The sequence below is a fragment of the Poecilia formosa genome, unplaced genomic scaffold (genome assembly GCF_000485575.1).
Source record: "Poecilia formosa unplaced genomic scaffold, Poecilia_formosa-5.1.2 Scaffold12, whole genome shotgun sequence".
In the NCBI taxonomy this organism is placed as follows: Eukaryota; Metazoa; Chordata; class Actinopteri; order Cyprinodontiformes; family Poeciliidae; genus Poecilia; species Poecilia formosa.
The window spans coordinates 2274430-2302122 of record NW_006799951.1 but is presented as its reverse complement, the minus strand read 5'-3'; the positions used below and the strand labels follow the sequence as shown (position 1 = coordinate 2302122).

At 42.0% G+C, this 27693-nt stretch overlaps 1 protein-coding gene across 6 annotated transcripts in view; it reads right to left on the bottom strand.

Moving 5' to 3' along the window:
- The window catches only part of LOC103133554 (EBF transcription factor 3), an 86462-nt gene extending 61946 nt beyond the window's left edge, over positions 1-24516 (bottom strand). For all 6 annotated transcript variants that reach the window (XM_016667966.1, XM_016667968.1, XM_007545331.2 and 3 more), the window contains exons 1-6: positions 24386-24516; positions 23899-24055; positions 23480-23543; positions 23243-23298; positions 21209-21282; positions 19354-19422 (exon numbers count right to left, since the gene is read on the bottom strand). In XM_016667966.1, coding sequence (XP_016523452.1) covers positions 19354-19422; positions 21209-21282; positions 23243-23298; positions 23480-23543; positions 23899-24055; positions 24386-24516 — 551 coding nt within the window. The remainder of the gene's footprint in view (positions 1-19353; positions 19423-21208; positions 21283-23242; positions 23299-23479; positions 23544-23898; positions 24056-24385) is intronic.
- Positions 24517-27693: the final 3177 nt, after the last annotated feature.

The window sequence follows — 27693 nt, the reverse complement described above, 5'->3', positions numbered from 1 at the left end:
CATGTAAAGTGCACTTCCCCGGCGAGGATAAATATTAACCATCAAATATATATGAGGTGTGTGTCCATTTATGACCAAGCTCATGTAGAAAATGAAGAGCAGAGATGTCGAGGCAAAGGGCCATTGGGAATGGATGGAGGGTGCCATTTCTGACAGTAAGAGAGACCCTTAGTGCTGCTGCCTTGATATGTTACCTAGTTAGCGTCACAGAGAGAGGAATAAATAGTTCTTTATTATTTGTGGTTGCCATCATGTCTCTCCTAATAGACAGGCTATACTGAGTTTAAACCACATTATCCTCTGCAAGACTATCGCAATTACTCTTGAGAGCCGGGTCTGATGTGTGGATAAGGCAGGTCGCCCATGTCTTAATGAACACAAACAATGTGAAATGGAGGAGGAAGCAGTGGGGGGAAAGATAATGGCAGGGGAGGCCTTGTTTTAATAGAGACAGCACTAAGTTGTTTGCTATGATCTATGTGAAGTCTGAGAACGCTGAATCCCCCAATGTTAGTTTGTTGTTATGCTTCTTTTTTTTTTTTGCTTTTCCAGGATCCTAATAACCAATCAATCCACATGCTTTTCTCTTCTACATCCTCTTTAGTGTTTGTCACGCTCCCTTTTGTTTTTTTTTTTTTTCACTCCTCACAACGCAAGTGGAGGTTAAAGGGCACCAAACTGGATCACTCGGATGCCCGGCGTGAGTGTTATCCCCTACACAAATGGCTCAGAGCTAGATTAATTGATAAACTGCCGCTTCACTTCATTAGTCAGACAGACCGGGCTTAACGAAGGAACACACAGAGAGTGTCACTCTGAATATGTTAATCATGACCAGCCATTATGGGGGGTTGGAGGGGCTCTTCCTTCAACCTTCTCGTCTCGAGCCCCGCTAAACGACAAGAAGGCACGCGCGTGCAATTTGTCGAGCAAGGTGACAATAAAAAGAAATAACAGGAGACGGACAGACTCGAGGCTTGGTCCTGGTGTTATTGAATATAAATATATAATAACCATGTAAAAAATGCATCATTTGGCCTTTTCACAAAGGCGGTTGTAATATTGCGCTAGGTGAGCACTGTACTTGACGTACACACTGGAGGTGAGGGTGTCAGGGGAGAGCTCGCAGGAAAGAGAGAGAGAGAGAGACAGAGAGAGCGAGAGAGAGAGAAGGGTTGGTTTTATTGTTGCCTAGCCCTTCCGCTTAAGTGCACATGGCTGGGAGGAAGCCGGGACCTCCAGCTCTGACCTCTGCGCATGTATATTTAATAGGCCATCAGTTGGCCGGGGCAGCGCTCTGATCAGGATTCAGAGAGGGGCTTTGAACACCCCTGTGTATTCCTGAGCGTGCAGCCTCAAGCTGCTCTCCCCAGCTGTGTCAATCCGACAGCACTGTTACAGGCACCCAGACAAGGCGCTGGGCACTCCACTGCTACCGCCTAATGACTACAGAAAAAAAAAAAAAAGGAGAAACAAAACAAACATAAAAACAATAACATTTGGCATATGGAGCTCTGCTACCATCTAATGAGTGGGTTTAACAACTGAAATACAACACGGGGCTGATGTATCGTCGGGGGCGCCTTGGATGAGCTTGGATTACATCAGCTATGCTATACGATGCCATGTTCGCTTTAATAATAACAAAAAGGCAATCTCACGGTGACTGCTCCGCACGCGCAGGTAACGATCGCGGGGAACAAGACGGCAAACAGAGAAGTGCCACTCGTGTGTCTTCTCCTTTTAACAAGGTATCACTACTCTTTGAATCAAACGGGCCCGGCGCGTGCACGTGCATGCAAGTGTGCGTGCGCGCGAGGGCAGCTTAACGAGGGTGGTTCATTTGACAGGCAATTAGTTTGCGGAGCTGCTATTGACAGCCCCTGCGCTTGTGTTTGTTCAACAGCTCTGGGTGAGTTCCACGCTCCCTGGGCTACGTGACAAAGCACCTCCGACAGGGAGCTCCTGATCTCCACCGAGGCTCGGAGGCTCGCGCTGTGAAGAGGAGGGGGCGCGGGGGGTGGAAATGTGACAGCCCTTGCAGAGAGAAGAGAGGAGGAAAAGTGTGGGGGGGGGGGGGAAGAAAGAGGGAGAAGATACAAAACCCACAAGGGTCTATTAGGGGGGTTGTTGCAAGTTAATGTAGCTACAACGCACATTTTCTGTGTCGTATTTTGAAAAGGACCCGAGCGATGATGTTGTCATTTGTTGTTTGATTGTGGGGATTGCGGAGGGTAATCTTGGGAGACACACAGGCACAAAAAAAAAAAGAAAATGCAGAAAGAGAGAAGACGAGGAAGTGGTGGTGGGGAGGGAAGGAGGGCTGGAGGCAGATAGAGGAGAGGAAAAATATAACAAGATCCAAACACTCTTTTATCCTCGAAAATCCCATATTCTAATGCACGGGCCCATCCCTCTTTTAGTTGCAACCGTTTTGTTTGTAAAGCCCAAGCTTCCAATCAATATCATTATTTTCACAGAGGATCGAAGTGCCTTCACCGAGTTAATGGGGGATTGAGGTGGTAAACGTTTACCCTCTCACTGTCAGCAGAGCAGTGGTCCATAGTGGGCCCAGATGACAGCGCTGGCCCCCACTGTGGACACACTGTGTGGAGATGTCCTGTGGGTAGACAGGCTGCATGGACTGTCAACCGCCTGCCATGCCTTAGATGGCCGAACATATCAGCCACTTGAGTTAGAGCAGCAGGATGGGCTCTGACTTCTGCTAAAGCTAACAGAAACAAAACAAGCTGGGCTGGCAGCTCCAATGTTGCTCTGCTTTATTTCCTTGTTACAAGGAAAACTTTAAATTACACGTCGTGTGACCGATATTTACTTGTTTTTGCGATATTTGTCTGTGCCATGTACAGACACTTATTGGGATGTCCAGAAGAATTCATTCAAGTCGTTGAAAGTTTTTTTTTTTTTTTTTTTTACATTTTGTCACATTACAGTGTATCTTGTTGAGATAAACCAACATAAGCATCTAACTGCGATGTGAAAAGAAATATATTGGGTTTTATTGCAAACGGAAATCGGTCAAAATCTAGTTTTAGGATGAATCCGTCCGAGTTTAAACTGTTCAACCTCCTTTCACTACGATCACAGCTGCAAGTCTTTTGACGTATGCCTTGGCTTTTAACACACCATTTCCCAGTGAAACAGGTCAGTCAGTCAGATTGTGTTGATGGCATCTCAGAACATCTCATTTCAAATCTTACCTCATACTCTAAATTGGATTTAGGTTTGAACTTTGACTAGGGAATTACAACGCATGCAAAATTCAGAACTGCCACAGATTCTCCATCCCCAGCTCTAAACGTCTGCAGCTCCTCCAAAGTTACCATGTGTCGCTTAGCGTCTTGGCAGTTGCGACATAATGTTTCAATTTTTGGACGATGGATTAAGTAGTTCTCCATGACATAGATTTTTTTTTTTTATTCTACTCTGAAATACCCTTGAGACTTTTATTCAATTTTATTTACTAATTATGTGACTTTTTTTGAAACCAACCGGTTGCAATGAATTTTATTTGAGGCTATTAAAATAAGGGGGTGAATGAAAATGGGCACCAAACTTTTCAGATTTTTATCTGTAAAAACACACGCTGACGTTTGTGGTTGTTATGTGACAAAACACTTTTTTCAAAGTATTGAAAGCGCAATGTCAAATAACACGATGCATCACCACATCTCTGACAACGGATCAGCTGGTTGGTCGGATTCTCGAGAAATGGAGTCTAATCTGCAGCTGGCCACGGCCTTGCACATTCTCCTGTATAGCAGCATATGCTAAATGGCTCTTCAAGCGCGCAGATGCATTGCTGTAAAATACTTCTCGTGTCTGCGTATCTGCATCTCCCAGATGGGTCCCAAGCTGTGCCAAACTGCATCTCATCAACAGCTATGAACTATGGCATCACATGACCGCGGGAGATATGTGAGGTCCCATTCTGTCTTGCCTTGGCACGACGTGGTCAGGCGATGCATCATCACAGAGCTGCCACTCCGTCAGGAGGGGAGCGGGTGGGGTGGGGGGAAAAGAGAGCGAGAAAAAGTACTTTTTTTTTTTACCAAAACGGAGAAATTTTCATTCACTAGATATCAGAGACGAGTGAGGCAATTGTTTTTTTTCACAACTTAAGCTGATCCGTGTTTGCGTGAGGGTGTGACAGGGTAGAGAGATTTCATGGGACATTGCCACATGATTCATTGAGTTTTCAGTTTCCGCCCTGTTTTAATCGCTCACGGGGGCCCGAGCCAAAAAATCTCAGAGGATTCCGGAGAGTTCTCTTCTCCTCCGTTCAACAGAATGGAATTTGGGTCTGCAAGTGCCTCACGTCATTCGAGGCGTCCTTCACAGTTTCAGGGGCCCTAATTCAAACCACATGGAGGCCAGCGTCCGGTTACGGACCTCTGCAGGAAAAAAAAAAAAAAAGTGGACACATTCCCATTGGCTGCTGCGGGACGGGAAATGGGGTGTCTTGATGGAAAAAAGATAACAAACACATCTTAAGTAGGAGTCACAACATTGCCAAAGCACACACACTTTCACATGCATAAATATACATACACATGTGCATACACGAGGACATGTGCAAATATACAGGGACGTACACAAATATACACACAAACTGTGAAACAAACGCTTATGGGCCAGCAAAAGCTGTTTGCTTGACATGATGGAAGAATGAGCAGCAGGCTCTGGAATATTGCTCCTATTCTTCATTGACAAGCATATATTTTTTTTTTTCGCTGTTCCCAACTGACTTTGCAGCGCTGAACTCCATTTATGAATTATCTGACATATTTCCTGCTATTTTTTTGACAGGAGTACTCAGAGGAAATTTCAAGGCACCTTTCTCCTGACAAGTAGAAATATCAATATTTGAATAAATTGCAGATTTGGATCTCTTCACATGGATGCTCTCCAGAAAGATGTGTGCGTGTGTGTGTGTGTGTGTGAGTGAAGGGAATGGGAAGGGGTTTGTTTCATTCTGTTACCACGGTCTTATCCCCCTGAGCCCGCAGGCAGAAATCTGTATGCAGCATTTCATTAGGAAAGAGCTCAACTGAGTGACATGTGAAGCACACCTCACCGTCGACCTGATGAAGTTTACTTCTCTCAGACGACAAAAAGCCACTTTGTAGACTAGCCCTTTTTTCCACAGAGGGAAGAGAGGAAGAAGAGAGGGGGGGAGAGGGGAGGGAGGCGATGGCAGAGCACCAATAAAAGAATCATGAATGTTGTTTCACGGAATGACAGGCCTATCTTTACACAAATATTTCTCTTAGAGAAAAATGTACGCTGCAGAGCTTTTTTCCTCTGCCTTTTAAAGCAGATTTGACTTGATAGAACTGACAGTGTTGGAAATATGATCACCTAAATTCTAAGCCGTGTAGAAAACAGCTGACAAGAGGCACAAAAAGGGGAGAACAGAAACAGATTGTTCTTATCTCACAGAAGTGGCAAGTTTTTTTTTTGTTTTGTTTTTTTTATGTGAAGAGAGGCAGCATTTCGCCCGCCGAACTAAATAATTTACAAACAAATACACCATTGTCCTACAACCTTGATAAATACACCATCTGTGCATCGGAGGTCAATGTCAAGCATCCATAACACTCAGTGCTGTCGTCTTAAAGCTGCCGGTGTTACGTATGAGAGACTTTGGCCTATCTGTCTCACTCTGTTTAGCTGTAGTAGCTGCCATGCTGTCTGCATGTCTGCTGCTGCCGCTGATAGATCATTCTCCTCGAGCCAACCCCCCCTCACCCCCCCCCATTGCCCCCCTTACTCCACTCCGCACCCCATCGTCGTTTCGGCAAGGCTGAGAAATGGATTAGCCGTGTGAGGGTGCTCAGGTACCGTGAGGGCCGCGACCCGGTGACCCCCCGGAGGCGACCTTTCTGACTGGAACGTCATACTTTCTCCCCCTCCGACGGAAAACAAAAACAAATCTTATCGTTCACCTCAGCAGCTCAGCGACAAGAAAGACGGAAAAGCCCTCTATCAAGGTGGAGCTTTGACAATCATCTGTCCACATGACCTGCGATTTCTCCGACAGGCTCTGCTTGACACTTGCGACGGAGAGGTGAACGCGAGCAGGTTGTCCATCCTCCGCCTCGCCTGGCCTTATCTCCTCTCCCCTCCATCTCTCCTGTCCCTCTGCCGTGTGTGCACAACTTAATAAGCAAGCAAGGGGTAGATTCCCATTATGGAAGCCCTGGAAAATGGCCCGGACATTACCCCCTCCGCCACCCCACCCTCTTTCCCGATATCTGGGATCTCCATCTGGAGAGCAGCGCACCCTCTCTCTCACTCACTGCCCCCCTTGTCCAATCTTAGTGTGTGTTCTGGTGAGCCCACAGTGCGGAGATGGCTTTCACTCTCCACTGGTTACAATGAGATTGGCCCACCAGGTTGACTCTATTCGAATCGACAACCCATTTCAATAACGTAACAAAACAAAACAGAGTGGTCATGCTGAATAAAACATTTTCGAAGAACTGCGTAGATGAGATTTTAAACAGCGAAAAATTGGGAAGAGTTTTGCTCATTTATGCCAAAGCATCTATTTACCTAGACATAAACAATGCCTGGCCTAGTGATTCAGGCGCTGTCCACGTTAATACAAATACTTTGAGATACTTTGCGGTTTTCTGCTGCGTCCACGTAGCTGCCCACACTCAAAATAAGCTGTTTGTGACAAAACGGATTTTCAAAAGCACTTTTCAAAGTGGAGCCTTTTAACAACTCTGATGCAACAGCTTGTGGACAGAGGGTAAATGATGACAAGGAAAACATGAACGAAAACTGATTTAAGAGACTCTCTAGCACTGCTTTCGGCACCTCATTTTATTCATCCTTTATTTTATTTATTTATTTATTTATTTATTTTGTAGGTCATATCATTGTTATCACCACCTGCTGGAGCAGCACAGGTAGATAATTGTATTGTATGGTAAGTGTGGACTCTGATTAGTTTAAAAATGAATGGTGGTGTATCTAAGTGGATTGGCAATCTGGATTCTTAAAAAGTGGATCCCCAATGTTGATATCCAGACAAAAGACTACGCTTAGACTATAACAAAGCTCTTTTTCTACGAATATGTCTCGCTCTACCGAGACTCTGTTTGCACTAAACTGCAAGCTGAAGTTAATGACTGATGGTTAGGAGGATAAAGTGTTGAAGAAAACAGATATTTTGGCCGAGTCTTTAGCCCTGCGCTGCTTTAGCCACATTTAGCATCTCAGAAAGTCACCTAATTAACGTAACTCTACACGTAATTTATATGGTTGCTGTTGGAGAGAGAAAAAATGCAATGGACGTGACACAGAAAACAATCTAAATTGTTGAAAACAGATTAACTTTCTTACTTCAGATTAGAGGATTTGGAGGTTTAGCAGTGACTGCTTCACACATGCGTAGTTTACTCGCACCTTAGATGTGTGGAAATTTCCTGCTCTGTCTGCAACTGGGAGGGACTTGTGTTCGTTGAGAAGTGTACAGATGATGCAAGCCTTGTCAGAAATATTTTTGATAGATTTGCCAATTGTTGCTGCTTTTTGAAAAATAGATGGTGGAAGTTTCTAATTACTAGCTAAATATAGCAACAGAGTCACTGATCTTCTTTTTGAAGCGTTGATGTAATTGTTGACGACATTGTTGCCACCTGCTGGCGTGGAGTATGTATTACATTATCGTTGCAGAAGTCTTGACAGAGCTTTTTTTTTTTCAAAAGACTAATAGTTTACCCATGTAAGAAAATTCCCAAAGTTGTGTGGCTGGGGTTTTAATAATTGAGTGCAATTTAGTCAGTTCCCCAATAACCTGAACTGTATGGCTGTATAAGTACTCCCAAGGCAGGTAGGGCTGCTTCATAACTAGAGTATGTGATTAAGAGACTAATAAAGTTTACACTGAGGTCAGCAAGGCAATAATCCCTAGCTTTATTAGTAAAAACAAAGCCTATGGCTTACTCGATGCACCTCATCACATCTGAGTGCCTTACGCACGTGCATAAGGTCCGAACATAATATGGTGTGACTTAAACCATGCAATGGGAAGAGAAAATAAATATGCGAGGAGCAGCAGGGGTGGACCGGGCCAGGCCTCTGCGGACCTATGTCATCACTCCCTCTGGCCTCGGCTGCACTCCCCACCCGAGCGAAGGGCTCAGTGATTACGGAGGCTCAACTTCCCTCTAAGAAAGCAAACCGGAGCTGCAGTCCAAACAAGGCCGAGCCGGCAGCAAGGGAGAGCAGCTACACCAGGCAGCTCGGGTTTACCGTCGCCTCCGACCTGGCTGGCCCCTGGGCTTGCATTAGGCCCCCCCAACCCTGCCTCTCTAGGACAAACAAACAAGCACCACTTACACAGTCAGGGACGAACGGAGAGGCAGGGAGAGCTGATGCCACCAGCGCTGTGTAGAGGAGAACTTGACCCAATTGGATTTGCTTTATCACCCCATATAATGACTCCCAGACCAGCCTGTTACAGTTGTTGGAAAAAAAAAAAAAAAAAAAAAACTGAAAGATTACAAAAAAAATTCTGCTTGCTTGCCATTCTGAGTTTTGCCCAAAATGGGCAGCTCCCCCCAAAACAGATGGGGAGGCATCTCAAAAATGTTCTCTGCCTCTGGGGACATGTGGTTTTCCCCATCATTATATAACTGTAAACTCCTGGATGTCAGAGATTGGGGATAATAACTTTCAGATGTTGGCAGCCTGAGCCAATGCTGGGACCTGCTGGATGGGAACAGTTATTTGGCAGGGGAGAGGAAGTCCGAAAGATTAGGACTAAGATGTGACAGGGAGGAAAGTGGATCTGGCCGGAGCTCACTGGGTCGCCTTGGCCTGTTCTAGCGTGTTCAGCATTGTACCGGGCCCTAATCGTGAACGTGTGGGAGGCTTGGACCAAGATTATGTGTCTGTGTGTGAGTGTGTGAGTGTGTGTGTGTGGGGGGCGGGGGGGGGGGCTGGGGGGGAGGAAGGGGGGGGGTGGAAAATGAGAAATGAATTAATATCAAAACCACAGGAAATCATGTCATTGTGTTAACACGCCGAAATCAAGCTAAAGTGATCCACCAATTTTAGCATTCCATTTCAGCTCTCCAACAGATTTGATGTGACAGTTTTAGCGCTTGCAGACTGCAGTGCAGATGTGCCGCTAATTCAGAAACAGACACACCTCTTTCAGTAAACGGGTCCTTATAGAAATATCATCCTGTAAAACCATTTTTTATAGGTTTGTCTTACATTGCAGGAGAGGATCATTGCAGGGGTTGCGGGGTTACCAGAGTGGTTAAGGTTTGGTCACATAAACTCTTGCTCCTCAAATGAAATAAAACAGATCCTCTTTTTTTTTTTTTCATATATAAATTCCAGCTGGACAGTGCAGGTCCTGTTTTTCTTCTTTTTGCATTTTTCCCCCCCTCTCTCTTTTGCTTTAAAGTATCGATTGCAGTGCTGAACAAGCAGAGGAGTGTTTTTTATTGTAAATCAATACTGATCGATCCGCAGCCTGGGTGTTGAATATGGATCAATATCACACCAGGCTGTGGAGGAGATCTGATTTCAATTGGCGAGAGAAGCCCGCAGCAGGTTTCCATCAAGCGGTAATTCAAGACATGGGAACATAAGTCAGATGGATTGATATAGACTAGCCAGGACCTTTCTTGCCACTGAACCAGCACAAGGAAATTTCTGTCATATATCATTAACGCACTTGGGGCTGGCTGTAAAAAAAAATAAAAAAAAATAAAAATGGGGGGGACGGGGATTGAGGAGGTGGGGGCAGTCGGGTACCTTGCTGACCCTCAATAAGGAGCTTTGGTCACACATTGAATAAACACGCCATTATTAGTGGGGTTTTCATTAAGGAAGTGCTGAATGGAATGAGGAAAAAAGCTCAACTATTGCAGTTTGGTCATGTTCTGGAACTGATTATGCAGAGGTCAACTTGAGATTCATACTGTAAGCTGTTATTAATTTACTGAACAAATGTCCTGGAGAACAAAAAAAAAAAAAAAAAACTGGCGAATGCTGAAATATTTCTTCTACACTTAACATATGGTCTGATCTTTATTAAAGCTGCACGTTTGTTTAATTTTAACAGAGCAACAAGATATGTTACATGATTTAACTGCGCACATGTGGCGGTTAAGTGCATTGAGCATGTAGAAAAAAAAAAAAAGAAAGAAAAGAAAAAAAAAGCTGGTCACCTGGTTCATTCATCACTTGTTTGTGATGCTTGAAGAGAGGGGCCGCCGTTCCAAACGACAGCATTGTAAAACAATAAAAACAGAGCTATAGTTAGAAATAACTTGTCACTTTTAATAAATGACACTGGTTCAGGGCTCCTTCTCTGGGGCCTTCTCCTCCGATACATCCCAGGCACCCCTGGGGGCCAACGGAGCAGCCAGCAGACCAGCTCGTTTCCCCAAAGGTAACTGATGACCCTCTCCCCGAATCCTCCCCCACCAAACCCCCACCACACCATCGCCACCCCCCATTTTTTGTCCTGTGACCTCACACCAGCGGGAGCAGGACCATGTCCGATGAAATCTTCAGGACTGCTTCCCATCCTAATCTCGTCCGTGTCACGCGACAAATTGCTACGTTCAGAAAATGGAAATAGATTGAGGTGAAGACGGAGGGAGGGGGTAGCAGAGGTGGGAAATACAGGGAGGAAAAAAAAAAGAAAAGAGGGTGGAAAGGAAGGGCAAAGGAGGGGAAGAGTGTGCATCGACAACCAGTCCCCTAAGAAAAATACTGGGGGAACGAACGGCTCGGGAGATCCCGACATGGAATCACATCTCAGCGAACATATTGATCTGATTTACAAAACCTTCGCTTCTAATGCGAAACAAATGGCGTGGGCGTGAACTGGTACTTAACCATAAAACCCCAGCATTACTCCGTCTCCCGATGAAATACCACATATATCCCTCGCCGGGGCCTAATGTGCTGTTTTACAGCCAGATATGACTGAGGTTGACCCAACAGTTTGTTTGACAATTAGGGGAAACCTAATAAGGGTTGAATGAGAAGTGAGAACACGCCAAGAGAAAGAAAACGGACACTCTCTGCAAAAGGAAAAACATAGGTTTGAGTGAACTAAACTGGTTCACAGAATCAGAAGCGATTTGACAAAAAAAAAAACAAAAAAAAAACACCTTTGAAACCGCAATAAAGCTGAATTAGAAAGGAGTGCTGCTAAGTACTTGTTTTGTTTATCTCATTAGAGCGTTCATCAGGGATTGGCAATATGGGCTGAAATATTATCAAAATAATCACGGAATTATTATTATTATTATTGCAGTAAAAAGAATCCGGCATCCTATGTTTCATTTCATCTGTCTTTTTGACATTACACTTGTCACTGCATGCAAAGTTCCACAAACACAAATATTGATCTAGCAATAAAACTTACCCTTCCTCAAATGAGCTACACTATTTACATGAACTAGTGCCGAATATCGATACTTATTGTTGCTCCGATGGATTATGCAGTGGAAGGATTTGAAAGAGATTTCCAGATGGGGTTCCCTCACATTGTTAGGGCGGCACACCGAAATCCAAAAGCTATTACAGAATTTCAGGAGTTTCATTACGGCACAAAAGAAGATTGTTGCCTCCTCCACAAAGCCCGTACCTACGTACCAAATATCAGGTGATATGTGTTACAACTTCCTTTTTTTTCTATCCCTGCAAATTGTAGCTCATTACTTTAAAATACAGCAAGCCTCCTACATGTTGGCGTTAAAATAACTGGTCACTGGTAAAAAAAAAAAAAAAAAAAAAAAAAAAGTCATAACTCCGACCATACTCTCAGTTTGTAGGGTTTACAAACAATAGCTAATGTAAAATTTTTTGTTCAGTGTTAGCATAGTTGTAGCCCAATATTTTTAACACGCTTTTAATACATTTTATTTTTTATATATATATACCAGTAAACAATCCCTGTTTTTATAGATTGATTTTTTTTTACTCATGGATTTTTTTTTTTTTGGGGGTGAGGGAGCGAGATTTAAAATGCACAAACAGCACAGAAATAAAAATGAAAACTTTTACCAACATATATAAAACATAACACAAAATAACAAATAATCTCTCTAAAGCCTTTTCTCATTCCTCTTCAGGATATATGTGTGTGTGCGTGTGTGCGTGTGTGTGCATGTGTGTGTGTGTGTGTGCATGTCTCTCTATGTGTGTACACAAGGTCCAGTGTTGCTTTTGGCCCAGCATTCATCTCATCACCCCAGCTCTGGCCTTGTTTCTGTCAGCATTGAACCAGGGGAGTAAAAGAGTGGAGGAGAAGGAAAGGAAGAGAAGGAAAGAGGGGAAGAGAAACGGGGGTTGAAGGAGGAGGGGTTGTCTCCATGGACAGATGGACTGCTCTTTCTCAACACATGTGGAACCATGTTTCGTCTTTCACTGCCGTCAAGCTGGAGCCGAATCCGTCGCTCTGTTGGCCCGCGCCAATCTTTCGTATTGCACACCTCTCTCTTTAGCACAGCACACACACACGCTCACACACACGCACACACACACGCACACACACACAGAGCACACAAACATCTCCGTCTTTCTCTCTGCACACATGTTAAAGTCATCACCCCTGCTCAGCGCTAGTAAAACACAACACCCCCGGCTTCTCTGCTGTTGTCAAGTCTTGCCATTAGCTGATGCCACTGGGGAATGCTACCCCAGTGAGGTGGGCGTCCCGCGGGAGCATCAGGCACCACGTTACATTCAGCCGCCACTCATGTGAACCCAAACATGTGAGCATAATTTGGAAAATATCATTTATACTGTGCGTCGTCGTACGTGTCTTGACATTTACAAACTGCGATAAAAACCGACACGAGGGGAGGAGGGAATAGGGGGAACAGGGCGAGAATAATTTGAGGTAATGTTTTGCTTAGTGAACAAGTATTACCCAATCCTGGATGGTTGGGAGCGCTGGGAAGGAAGGTTTCTGGCTCCTTTAGGGGCTGCGCAGAGGGTCTGGGTTTCATTTTTCGGCAAGTGCAAGCCAAAGGAGAGCTGCCAAAGTACAGCTTTCGCTCTCAACACTTCCTGCTCTTCCTGCTCTGGACCCGGGCAGGAGACAGGCTTCACTCAAACACCACGCCGGCTTAAAGCAGGGGTGGCCGGCTTGTGCTCCCATTTCTCAACCCACATCTGTCTCAGGAATGATGCCAAACACGTCCATAAATACAACGTCGACTTGAATGTGTTGTTAAGTCGCAAGTAATTAGGTGTTCGCAGGTGTTTGCATGCGTGCAGAAATATAATAAGAGGGCACTTCCTATACATGTTAACAGCTTTAATGGCTAAACCATAAAGGAAGCACTGCAACTCAAGTGCTGCAACTTAAAGGTGCAATGCAAAATAAAAATAAAAAAAGTAATAAGAATAAAATAAAGACCCTCAGCATCATTTTCATTAAGGATGCTTGGAGTACCATGGCAGATTAACACTACCTACTGACTGCCATCTTAATTGCCCCCGTGCAGATGCAGTGAAAACATGTCATTTAGGTACTTCATAAACACACTTCTTTTTTGCAGGTTATCAAGGCAGCTGCACAGTGAAAACACCCTCCGTTTTTTGGGGGGGTTTTTTCCCTCCCTCAATGCTGATGTGCAATTAAAATGGTTTTAGAAATCCTCTTTGACAGTCCAGAGCTTAGCCAAAAATGTAAATGACATTAAAGGAGACAATGAATTTAATTTTGTTTAATGTCCCCTTTCGCTGATTCTCATTTACATCGCATTTCCACATAAAGGGCTGACCTTATAAATACTGGCATTTGTTCAGCTTTCGGAGGTAATCACGGCTCTGCAAAAACCAGATGGGAGCCCACAAATTTCCACGATTTGTTTCTTAGGAGGCCGCTCGCGAGACGTTCTGAGCCTTGCGGTCCCCCCTTTTGTTTCTGGTAAACAACTTGACAACAAGTCAAGTGCACTCTGGGAAATGACCTCGTAGGTGTTCCCACAAATGAACGATAACGCAAAGTCGTTTAGAAAATACAGGCTGCCTAATGAGGGACATAACAGAAAGCTAAGCAAAATTTACATTAGGCCAAAATTTAATTGCATTAACACACAAACAGGTGCAGCGAAGCCCTTTTATAAATGAGCTAAATGAATAAAAGCCTCCCACCACACAGCCATGTGTGCTGACCGGAAAAAAAAAAAAAGAAGAGGCAAGGGGGGGAAAAAATAAGGGGAAAAAACAAGTCAATGTCATGAATTATTCAGTGGCTGGGCTGCACTCCAAAGGTCAGCGCTCTTTGACCTTTGTGACAGGAAGTGAAATGGAGTGCTGTGGCCGATGGAAAAAATGAAGCTGACATGTTTAGCTCTCTTCCAAAAACTGTTTGCGAATGGCAATGAAAATCGAGACAGGATGTCCGACCTCACGAACATACAATAAAACCAGAATTCACACACTGTCCGTCTGATTTCTGCCGTCAAAAAAAAAAAAAAATAATAATAATTCCCAATTTTCCCAGGCTAAAGGTGACCTTTGAACCCAGACAGTCAGAATGACTCATTTTCTCTCATCTTTCAACAACATGTGCCGCCTTATTACAAAATCCATGCGTAGAGCCTGGCCAGTGTATCTAATCTTTCACACAAGAGAAGACAAAGTCAATATGCAGAAGAGTGAAGACAGATCCCAGACCAGAGGAGTCGTCGTAAATTAAGTTATGTTTGGGATATATGCTGCGCGCACTGTAAATGGGGGGGAGAAAAACATCTAATCAGATATTGGGTACCTCATCACTATAACTCTCAAGATTTAAATTACAGACTAAATAAACCTGCTCCCCCAGTTACTTTAAAGCACCATTAACTTATAAAAGTGACATCTGCAGCTCTGCCAGATTTATGCAAACTGGAAGGGGATGCGGCCATAGCAACATCACAACAATTAGTCTCTAGATGAATCTAATTCTCGCACCAACTGGCTCTGAATTTTTTTTTATTTTTTATTTTTTCCACTTTTTATGTCTGAAAAACACATTCATATTACTGACTGACAAGAAGTTATGGTAAATACAAAGTGAGGAGAGGCTGGGTTAAAGGTATAATATGTATTTATTTTTTTAAATGTGATTTTTAAATTGCATAAATCTGTCTGTCATATCATTGCTACAGTTTAAGGGCCTTTTAATTATCTGGTTGTATGGAGTATAGCGTACCGCAAGTAATCTTCTTGCCCTATCTGTTGCTGCACACTGCTGGTCAGCTGGCCAAATGAATGGCTGCGACCGTTTTTTTTTTTTTTTTCCTTTTCTACAAGAAACACAAATTTGACTGGTGGGAACAAAATACAAAATATTTCTAGTGTCCAAAAATAAGTAAAATACAACGTAGAAACTAAAAGAGCGCCACCTATCAACCTATTAGTGTAACACAATTTTAAAGGACAGGTTTCTGTTTTTTTCTAAGGAATTAACCTCTGTAATTAACCACATAATAGTAACTTCATAATGATATTACCAACAAAATTATAACATTAAGCACACTTAAATGCGTCAGACTCAAAATAACTACAAATAAATGCTATCGAAACATTACCATGACTGTAATAAACAACACAATCTCATTTTAGTAGTATGAATAATGTTCCAGTTTTAAATAAAAGCACTCAGATAACTGTTTTATTTTTTTTTATTTATTTATTTTTTTTTGTGGCGCTTGTACACACCGTGAGAACCTCATGCCGGCCCCATGCCTGATATGAAACCACAAGAATTAATCAAAAATAGGACTTTTCTTCATCCAAAACCAAATATGAATAATGCAAGGGCATCTAGTGTAATTGCTGAAATATTTAAAGCCCAAGTAGAGCTGAAACTTTGTGACAGCTGTTGGGCCAATATCTAACCAACATTTTTTTTTCTTTTTTCTTTTTTTTTTTTTTAAGAGAATCCTTCCTCTTCAGAAATCTGAGTGAAAATCTGTATCAAAACTCCAAGAGAAAATAGGGTAAACAGATGTCTGGCTTGACCGCAGGAAAATAGGACACATTTGGAATGATAAGTTTCCCAAACTCCGTTGGATATGCCAGATCCATGGGAAAGCCAGTTAATGTCTTGCTAGATGCCAGCTAGCTGTGTGCGCTTTCCCCCCTCGTACCATCTGGGAAAATGTTACAGAGAGTGAAAGCCATCAATGATTCACTCCAAATCTGTTTCTTAAGGTTCAGCCATGCTACTGTTTCTCAACGAAATGTGGCAGTGCTCGCTGAGCTTTTTCTTTTTTTTTCTCTCTCTCTCTCTCTTTCTTCCTTTTTGTTTTCTTTTTTCTCTCATGCTGTAATTCTAGACAGATGAGACATGCTTGATTCAACAATCAAACCTCTCCTCTAGGTTTATGTCACTCAGCTATGTTCTACTCAATTGGAAATAATCAGTTTCTGCCAGCAGCGACCACAGCACAGGTGCCTCTAATGATGTGTATGGGAAAATGACAGATGTAACAGAAATGGCTGTAAAACATGGGGGCTTAAACTAAAAGCTTAACCATATGCACTGCAGGAAGAGTCAAGTAACTGCACTAAATAATCGTACAGTAAGTAAGCGCGCTCGGTGCTCGGGTCATGTCCGTAACTCTTGCTAAACTCTGCAAACTTTCACAGGCGCCCCTCTCTCCGCGAGCTTTCCCCCCCCCTCAGTCACTGGGAACCTGCGTGGGTCTGTTAGGGTGAGCTGACGGGCTCATAGTTACGACATGGAGACAATGGGAGGGTCTAATGAGGAACATATGCTTTTGTGTTTCAACAGAGCTGCTCATTGTGCAAGGAAAGGGATACTCTGCTCCTATTCAGAGTCGTCACAATGAAAATCCGAGCCCTCCCTGAGCCGGTTGAGCTTACAATATCCATCCGCTTCTCTCCTTTTTTTTTTTTTTACCACCCCTTTTTTTCCCACCCCTTCTTCTTGACTTTAATTCTACTTGCTTTCATTTTGCTTATTGTACTTAAGTTACACTCCTTTGTCCGATCAGAACGAGGGACAATGGTGTGCGAAACTTTAAACAGTAGCAACGACACAAAGCAAACATGAAAGGGCCGGAAATCAGGCTAAAAGCTGATATTTATTATTTAGTCTAAGTTTTTTTATAACTCCACCTGACTAATAAATGCAGCTTTTCAGACTGGTGTACATCCACTGAGCCTGCCTTAAAGAATATATATGTACATTTGGCATAGGCCAAAAGAGAGATTTCAAAGTAAAATGTGCATATATGTAATTTTTGCTTTAAATCTGAAAACCCACCGTTATGCCTACTACTGCTCAAATAATACAAATTATTTTGAATTCTAGCTCTAGTAATGCTGTGCATAACCTCCATTAACTATAGTTTGGAACCATTTAAAAAAAAAATTTCTATGCAGTGTTTTTTCTTGTTAACAAGGAAAAACCACAGTAAGCTTATTTCAGCCAGCTGACCAGAAGTGTGCACCAATAATTGTAGGGATTACGCAGCACTGCGTTACTCAGTGTAAAAATATGACAAAAAAAAATGTTTGACAAAATTATCCATACCCCTGCCAGATCAGATGTCAGATTAGAATCTAACAAATGTTCCAGTTTTTATTTGAAATTTTTAAATAAACGTGAGTAAAAAATTATTTTAAACCTGCCGCAGTCATTGGATATGAGTTTCTCAAAGTATAAAGTGACCCCTGCGAATTGTTTTGAAATCAGCATCTCCACGTGAAAGCCAATCGAGTCAACACAAGAAGCACACGTCAGTGTACCGCGGCACCGACTAGGTGATCACCTCAACTCAACATCAGTAGGAAAAACTTATGGAGCGCACGCCAAGACAAGTGAAAGCTGAGATTGAAAATCTTGATTTTCCACCGAGTACTGATGCTTGAACGCATCCTAAGTTAAACCATCAAGAACATGATATTTAAAAGTCGATATGAACTTGGTTTCTTTCCCTTAGTTTATTTTAACATTTTCTCTTGCTGCAAAAAATACTCATAGCGACATTATCTTTAAGTGAGATTTCGGAGGAACGCTGTTTGATGTTTGTAGGATTAGAACAAATGTTCGCACTACTCAAACTCAGAGCTACAGTCACATCACAAGAACTTTGAATTGTACATAGGTCTCCTAATTAATTTTTTTTTTCTCCCAAGCTGTATAAAAATATGACAGTCAACCAGAGCAGTAGTTTAAACAACATACAGAAAATGTGCATGCACGCCTGCAGAGAGCGTGTCTCTTGCTGCACTTGTGTCTCCATCCGAGTGTGTGTGTGTGTGTGTGTGTGTGTGTTGACATGCATTTGTGTCTGTGTGAGTTTGGGGTTCAGACAGCAGTAGCCCTGGTAATCCATCCAGGCTCCCAGGGCAGCCGGCTCCCTACTTCCTGATGCATGAGAAGCCGCTGGAGTGGAGTGGCAGCAACAACTGCTCAGCCCTATTTGATTACTAATAAGAGAGTTGTCCCCTCTGTCAGATACCAGGCATTCTCCGCTAAGCAAACAGTGATTCCGGCTAGTCAAACATTAGCATTGCTGCCTCCCTCACTACGTGGCGAGAGTTACATTGAGATCCAACGCTCAGGCTGCAACCCCCTGCATCACCTCTATATCCAACCACACGCACACACACATACAAACACACACATATGTTGAACCTAAACAAACCCCTTGCTGACCAGGACCTATTGCCCTGGCATGGGAAAGAAATGTCAGTGCCTGTAGAGAGGAGCTTTTATTCTTCCTCTTTAGCGGCGAGGGTAATATAAACGTGCAAGGTGCAACTTCCCTTCAGGTGGAGCTTAAAACAGCAGCCATAAAGTGTTTATCCCCCCCCTGAAAACAAAACTTTAGTGGCGGCCCAGCGAGCAGCTCGCCCGAGTGGAGGAAGTAGTCAATGAAAAGCAATTATTATTGACGGCGTCGCTGTCAAAAATAAAGATACGACAGCGTGCCAGATAAGAGCCAGCTAATTAGACGTTGTTCCCGGCATGATCCTCTGGTGGCTCGACCACCTGTGATCCAACAGACCCTATCCAGGTGGTGACCGCCCCCTCGGTGGTGCACAGGCTACCTGGGAAAGAAGCCCCTCAGACTCTCACACAGACTCGCCTGCGGTTCCCACACTGTGGTGCTGGAAGATGCAAGTCAGCCCAAATGGGCCAGACTGGTGCACCAGGAGGGAGATCAAGCACTCCGTCACTCATCCGTTTAGTCGGTGTGACTCTCATTCATCCACTCATTGCCTCTTTGCAGACACACACACACACACACACACACACACACACACACACACACACATATGCATGCAGAATGATGCACACACCCTTACCTGTCAATGATGACGGGGTCTGACGGGGTCTCGTTCCTGTTTCCACAGCTTTTCTTATCGCAGCATCGGCTGGAGACATAGAGAAAATGATTTTTATTTTTATTTATTTATTTATTTTTTTTTACCAACAAATAATTAGTTAAATATCAGAACATTTATTCGCTAAGTACATCAGAGTGGTAAGACATTGCCTTGAGATTTCCTTCACTCAATCTACCCAATCCCATTGATGCTGATGGCTGATAAAAATGGTGAAAACAACATGTTGTGTTGTTTGGCTTAGCGATGGAAGGGAGGGGAGTGGGGACTGGGCCAGGAGGCAGGGGAGTCACTTTTCACAGCTTCAGCTTTTGTTTACCTCTAATTGCCAAGCTGCTATTTCTGAGGGAGATGCAAGGTGCCACCCTCAACCAATATTTCTGCGGGGCATTTATCAATTATGGCCCTCAAAAGCACTAATCTATCTTCCAGCACATTATTCCAGCCCTTTCCTCACTGTAAAACAAAAAACAAAAAAAACAAAAAGAAAGAAAACCTATAGCTATAGCTGCTGCCTATCACCGCTTTGGTTCAGGAACAGGAAGTGGATAAGAAAAAAAAAAAACAACAACAAACAAATGCATCGTCTCGGCTTCCGTTTGAGATGAAAACGTAGCAGCGTATGTGAATGGGATTGATTTATGCCATATGCTGCAAGGAGAAAAACAAAGCTTCTGTCAGTCAACCACACACTATCTGGGTGTCCCTTATTTACAAGAGGCAATATTAAAGGTGAGCTTTATAGCTGAGATGTATTAAAGGAAAGAAAAAAATGTAATTCAAAACAAGCTGGGGAAAAAAAAAAAGATAGAATTAGGTAATATATCAAAACACCATTCTTATATATGTCGTAATAGGTTCTAGTACTTAGTTTATGCAGCAGCAAAATGCACTTCCTCTTGATAAAAAAAAAAAAAATTACCCCTTCAGCACGAGCATATTCAGTGTGTCACAAATAAGTGATGGATGCATGTATAAATTGAGCGTGAGTGATGAGTTTATGCATGAAAAAGGACAAATCATTCTCAGCTCTCATGCTGCTCCTGCTCCCCAACCAGCACAACTTGAACAATGCACCGGGTGCAACAAAGGAGAGGTTAACCGACAGTATCCAAATTCAGTGTTCACAGAGCTCACGCTGAGCCTTAACAATAACAACAAAAGGAGTTTTTTCCTTTTAGTATCAGTGACACCGATGAATAGGCGGGTGCAACGTGAGCTGTTGAGATTTACGTGGTTTAAATGACACTAAAAGGCTCGCTGATCAGTGTTGACAGGTGGGATCAAGCGAGAAATGACTCTGTACTAAAATGAAAAAAAAAAAAGACAGAGAGATGGAGAATGCGCTGCATGCTGCATTTATGCATAACAGAACATTAACAGTGGCATGCAGCTCCTAAAGAAATCACATTAAATAAAAAAAAAGAAAGAAAGAAATTGGATCTTGTGTGGTTATGTCAATTTCCATTCAATAAAAAAAGACAGTCAGTTCATTTTCACTGTCATATTTGTATCAAAGTCTAATCACATCATATCAAAGTTGGAAATGACAGCAGCTTTCTCTTCCTCTCTAGCTCTCTCGCTCTGGCTCACAGTGTGCGTATGTGTGTGTGAGTGTGTGTGTGTGTGTGTGTGTGAGTGTGTGTGTGGCTGCTGAAGGACCACAGAACAATTTAGGCTGCTGCATCACATCAAAAGTGTCAAAACTTATTGGAGGGAAAGAGAATAATGATTTTGCCTGGTTCTGCAACATGGACAGCGCATCAGTGTAAAATAAAAATAATAATAATAAAAAAAATATATACACATTGCTTACCTGCACATGATTTCATGAGTGAGAAGAACTCTGCACATTTCTGGATTCTTGTCCTGACCCTCATAAACTATGGCCTTTTTAAACCAAAATGACACAGAAATAAATTGTATTAATTTATTTTGCAACATAAATAAATAGTTGTGTTTTTTTTATTACTGATTTTACTTCTCTTCTTCTAAACACACACACAGTGTAAAGACAGTTCGAAATATTAAATTGAAAGGGAAATGCGGTTCCCATGTGCAAATTATTTCCAAAAAAACAAACAAACATCTATTTAAATCATAATCAACAATTCCAAAATATAATAAAAATAGCAGAAACAAATCTTTTAAATCCAGCAATAGTATTTTTATCAAAAATGAAAAAAGCACACAATTTGTTTTTTTTTGTTTGTTTGTTTTTTGTTGTTGTTAATTATAGAAATAGCCTAATAATAAACTGTATTATTTTTATTTATTATTATTATTATTAATCTCGGTAATATCCTGTGGCTCGCACAGACACACAGAAGAGATTTTTCACGAGGAGAGATCCAATAGAAGTGTCATCAATATGCTTATAATCTGGGGATATTTGGGGGAAAGTGTTAATGGGCAATCTGTTGTTTATTTTGAGCCGCTAACAATGATCTTTCTGTGGATAAAAAGCGGTGTCTGGCGGTACGGTTGAGTAATTTTTGAGCATTGGCTGAAACAGATGGCGTGGAGCTATCAGTTCTGCCGCTCTTCTCTCCCTCCCTCCATCCCCTCCCTCCCTCTCCTCTCCTTCCTTCTTCTATTTCTAAGGATAGACTTCTTTCTCTTTTTTTTTACTCCCTTGTACAAGGCTGAGACACACCGTGCAAATGTGAGTGAAATAAACAAATGAATAAAAGTCGACGTTCATAAATAAAAAGGAATATAGCAAATAATAATAATAATAAGGGTGATAATTTTATTGCTGATTTTCGCTGTGCTGCCATTAATAAATTCAATCATCGTCTGGCACGCTTCAGGCCAACAGCATAAAACGAGTTTGGGGAAAGGAAAAAAAAAAGGAGTGACACATCTGAACCAGGTCGCATCATTCACATTATAAAAGACAACTTGTTTGACCTGCAGGTTTTATTATGTCCCCTCCACCCTCCTCCCTCGTTCCTTTTTGTAGTATTTTACCCGCTTGTAACTGGCGATTATCTATATTGGTTTGATTTATGTCGCTATTTGCAACTGCAGTAACAGAAATCCATAAATTGCTTGTTCTGCGTCATTGACTCGGATCATTCGCGCAGGAATGTTGTCCAAGCTTCACGGCTCTATCTAAATCCCCCCCCCCCCTAACCTCCCCTCCACACCCCCTGCTTTAATAACAAAACAAGGGAGGGGGGTGGAGGGAAGGCTAAAAATTATGCATGTGTGCGCGGCCTTTTTAATATTTCATTTAATTTAATCTATCTATTTTTTCATTGTAATCGGGTTTGCTTTGGATTAAAAAATCCACACCGTGCGTTTAGGCTTTAAGCTCCTTTTGAAAAAAACTAAAATTAAAATAATAATATATATTTAAAAAAAAAAAATCTGTGTATTTATGTAAAACACTATTCCAAAACTGGTTTAGAGCGTCACCTCTGACTCTTTGCGTGAGAAAAGTCAAATCAGATCTTATGGAGCAGAGGTGATGCGTAAATTTTTAATGCTTGGACAAACTGAACTTACAAAGAAGCCAAAAAAAAAGAAAGAAAGAAAGAAAGAAAGAAAGAAAGAAAGAAAGAAAGAAAGAAAGAAAGAAAGAAAGAAAGAAAGAAAGAAAGAAAGAAAGGAAGGAAACTCCAGGGTGACATTGACTTTTAGGAGTATGGCAATAATGTAGGGTCAAACGTAAACAGTCAAAAATAGAGGCTGTCTCTTCTGATTACGCACGTAATTTGATTTTATTTTGTACCATAAGTTCTGTTATGTTACCCCCTCTGGCTTTAGGGGGTGACGATTTGCACGGCACTTTGGGGTTTTGCGCCGTGCGTAAAAGAAACTTAAAGTGTGACAAACAGCTTACCTGCTTCGTCATGGAATCGATTAATCGTATGTAAAGATCCTGTTCTGTTCTGACGCCTGTGGGTTGGGGGGGTGGAGGGTGGAGAGAAGAAGAGGAGCACTTTAGAAATGTTTTATGAATTTTAGCTTGCAAATAAAGCAACGTTCAATAAAAATAAAATGTATGTCAAAATAAAGTATTATTATTATTATTATTATTATTATTATTATTATTATTATTATTATTAGTTTTACTCACCGTTGCTGTACAATAACTGTAGTTTGTAATGTATTCCATTGTTAGTTTTTTCACTGGTTGGTTCCTGCAGAAGACAACAGTTTGTGAAAATTAGCATCAGTGAAACAGCTTTCTAGAACTAACAGACGTGTTTGTTTTTTTTAATCAAATAGAAAAATCTAAATGCATGCATATTTTAAATTCTATAAGAAGGAAGATCTGCTTTAGTGGTTAAAATGACTCTCTGCCATAAGCGAATTGAGTTTTAAATTAAAAAAAGAAAAATAAATCAACAGTACACGTGACTTCCCCCCTTCTATAATTTCAGAGAACATAATTTGGAAACATGTGCATGTTATTTGCAGATACATTTATTTCTAAAATAATAATAATAATAAAATTCTTTTTTAATTTTTTATTTATTTATTAAAACGTCTTACTTTTTCTTTCTCCACAAAGTCCACAAAAGCTGTTCTTTCGATCTCCACGGGCTGACCCTGTCTGTCATACAGCGCCAGGACGAAATGGAAAAAATTGGATTTTCTGAGGTTGGAAGGGGGCTGCTTTTCATAATGTGCCCGTGCCAAGCCGACACCGCTGCGGGGAGAGAACAAGAGACCATCTCGGTTAAAGCACCGGACACCGGGGATATGCCACTAGATGATGGAGAAGCTGGCGGAGGGGGAGAAACATTGAGGATGCAGAAGCACGCTTGAGCACAAACCGGGGGAGATTTCTTGATTTGTCACAATAATGGCTAATCTGATGTAATGAAAGAAGCGAAAAGCCGAAGGGGGGGCATTTTATTGGGAGACCGTAATTGATACAGAGTATTCAGGGGATTGAGGGGTCGATATGATGAGGAGCTGAATGCGTGCGAGGGAAAAAAAAAAAAAAAAAATCAGATGCATTTTTTGGCATGCGTACCTTTGGGCGGCTGTGTTTGCATCCACCACCCCAGCTGTGTGCATCCAGGAGCGGACCGAGTTCAGTCCACCCAGCGGTTCCTCCTTCATCGTCGTCCCACCCCGCGGTATAGTTTCCTGAATCCCAAACATTTAGGACAATTTGCGTGAAAAGAAGAAGAAGAAGAGGAAGAAGAAGAAGGAGAAAAAAAAGAGAGAAGAGCCTCCTGTGAAATTAGGGGAAATAAACGTCCAAGCGTGTTATCCTTCAGGGTTTTATCTTCGCGGGATAAGACTTGCGAGGGAAAAAACCCGGTCCACAGGTCTTGCCTCCCTCTTCAGTCCGTCCGATGTGAGCAATTCTCAAAGTGCTGTACTTAGTTAGAGCGGTATCCACAAACTGCAAAAGTGAATTGTTCAATAGACGAGTTTTGTTTTTTTTTTGTCTTGCTATTGTTCCTCTGTTTCTTTTTTTTCTTTCTTTCTTGTCTTTTTGTGCTATTCAGAGAAAAATCGATGGCAGTTGTTTGTGTTTGTGGGTGATGCTGCTGCTCTCAAAGTGCCCACATCCCTGAAGCGCCCGCATCCAAAACCTTCAGGACTTCTCGTTGAATTAAAAAAAAAAAAAAGCAAGCCCCACTCCTGGAAAAAGGTGCTGCTGCTGCTGCTGCTGCTGCTGCTGGTGGTGGTGGTGGTGCTGCTGCTGCTGCCGCTGCTTCTCCGCAAGACAAACACACGAAGGCAAAGGCTGATCACCAGTGGAGGTGTTCCTCGTACACAGGAGAGGTGGATAAGGGGGCCCCTTTCGCGTCGTGCAGGATGGATGGGAACATGCAAAACTAAGCCCTCTTTCCCCGAGGACTGAAATCTTTCCCGGGAGCCAAAACTCTAAACCCACGGGAGAGGCGCTGTCAGAACGTGACGCTGAAGGGGGCGGGGTTTTGACCATATACGGAGCGCTGACGGTTCCTGTCAGGCAGCGGCGCTCCACTCCGCGGGTGCAGCCCATTTAGTGCAGCAGCATGAGAACACTCACTCGCTCCACTTTTTTTCCTTCTTGCTTAGGCCCCTATATGTGGTGAGTTTGACTTTTTTAATGATATGGACAATTCGAGCGGGGTGTAACCATCAAGCATAATAAGGAGAGAGAGAGAAATAAAATAGTGGTAATATTAATAGTAATAATAATAATAATAAAATAATGCTTGTTAATAACTCCGACTTCAGAATTCATGTTTCTTTTTTTTTCTTTAAATGGCCTAATGATCGCAAGTTTTCTTTAGTTTCTGTTGATTAAAAGTGGTGAATTTTGTTGTATCCCTTCGATTAATTTTTGTTTGATTATTTTTATTGTGATATATATATATATTAGATATATATATATTACCTTGATGAAGTTTTATAATAATTTTGTTCTGGAAACGTCAAAAATAATATTTCAATACGAGCACATTACGTTTATACTTGTACTAAAATTTTCACTTTTTTTCACATATTTACAAATGTTTTAAAGTTTTTAAAACGCAATTAATATATATGACACGGATAATTCAGCTTTCATTTAAAATAATCACTCGTCATTATAAATGTTTTATATTGGATTCATTTTCCATTGAGAAATTGCAACACTATCAAGTTTGTTTGTTTTTTATTTCATAAAGAAAAAGAGTTTCTCAATTTCTCTGCGCTTTAATGGACGAGCCAAGGAAATGAAATACACTAATTACAATAATTCTCGCATTCCCGTAAATCAGTGAAATTTTGATCCCAGTTATTGAAGGTGAATACTTATTTATTTACTTGTCACTTTTTGGTCACGGAGAGACACAACTTCGAGGAGACCCCCACACGCCGCGTGGCTTCTCTGCCCTCCCTCTTATTTCATGCACGTCCCGTAAAATCAGTAATAATCAGAAACATTTTAATCATTTTTAAAGAGGCCAACTCCCTTACATGTCCGACTCTGTCCGAGAGGGACAAGCAAGCAATTCGGTTCATTAGTGGTGAAAAGGGGGTGGTGGGTNTGAGCGCGGGTGAAGGGGAGGGTGCGAGGAAGAGAGATGTGTGCTATATCCTGAGCAATCTATCTAGCTGGTGCTGAGGGTTAATAGCTGCTGCCAAAGATAAGTGAATTATAAGCTGTTGCTTTCACCTCTGCAAAATCTATTGCCAAATTGCTCAGTCACAAAATAAAGATTTGCTTTTGCTTAAACTTTTTTTTTTTCAAATTTATAATTGATCCCACTTTCAGTTTGCACAAAAATAATAATAATAAAGAAAAATGTCTGACGCCTTTTTAATCGTATTTTTCCTCTTAAAGGAGACGCATGTTGCAAATGTTTTGTCTGTTGTTTGTGCAAATTGCATTTCTTTTTCATTCTTTCTTTCCTTCTTTCTTTCTATCTTTTTTTTTTTTTTTTGAACAGTTTCAAGTCGCTTATTAGAACTTAACCCCTGATTACACGCACCGAGGCGATTTAAATCTGATTATCAAATTAGGGAGACTTTTGAGACAAATCCTCTTAGATCTGATACTGTTGACTGGAGAGGGAAAATGGATCTCCACACCCGTCACGTAGGTAACGATGCTGTCCTGAAAGGGAGTTTTAAACCGTATTTGACAACAAATGCAGCTGTCCCCCCGCTATTTCAGAAGATATTAAAGGCGGGTGGTGGGGGGGAAATGAATGCAAATCTGTGTGCAGGAGCCATCTGGACGCGGAGAGAGGGAGTCAGCTGCTGCTGCTTGCTGCTCGCTGCTGCTGCTGCTGCATGCGCGGAGTCTGAATCCGTCTCAGCTCATTCTGTGGGATCATCTGCGTGGTGGGCTTTACACCGTGGAAAATGCGCTCTCCTTCATTAGGTGAAATGGTACAGCATCAGAAATAATAATAATAATAATAATAATAATAATATAAGATGGAATAAAAAGAAAGAAACGCTGATCCCATCCCCTGTTTGGTTTAATACTTACATGCATGAAAACTTGCATGAATTCAAGGGGATCCTCCTCATTATTTGGAGAAAGAAAAGAAAAAGGAAAAAAAAAGGCTTTCCTCAGCAGCACGCTGGAGGTAAGTGGTGGGTGACAAGTGCAAACTATATTTGATCTCCTGCATCTTTGGCCCGCGTTGGAGCCATGGCTGCGCTCAGTCTTAAATGACCGGCTGATCTTCACTCTTCTATTCAGTGACCACAATGAACGAGCCCCCAAAGAGTTGAGCCTGAAGACTGAAACCAAACCCAACTCCTCCAATAATAATAATAATAATAATAATAATAATAATAATAATAATAATAATAATAGCAATGATAACAATAACAAAAAAA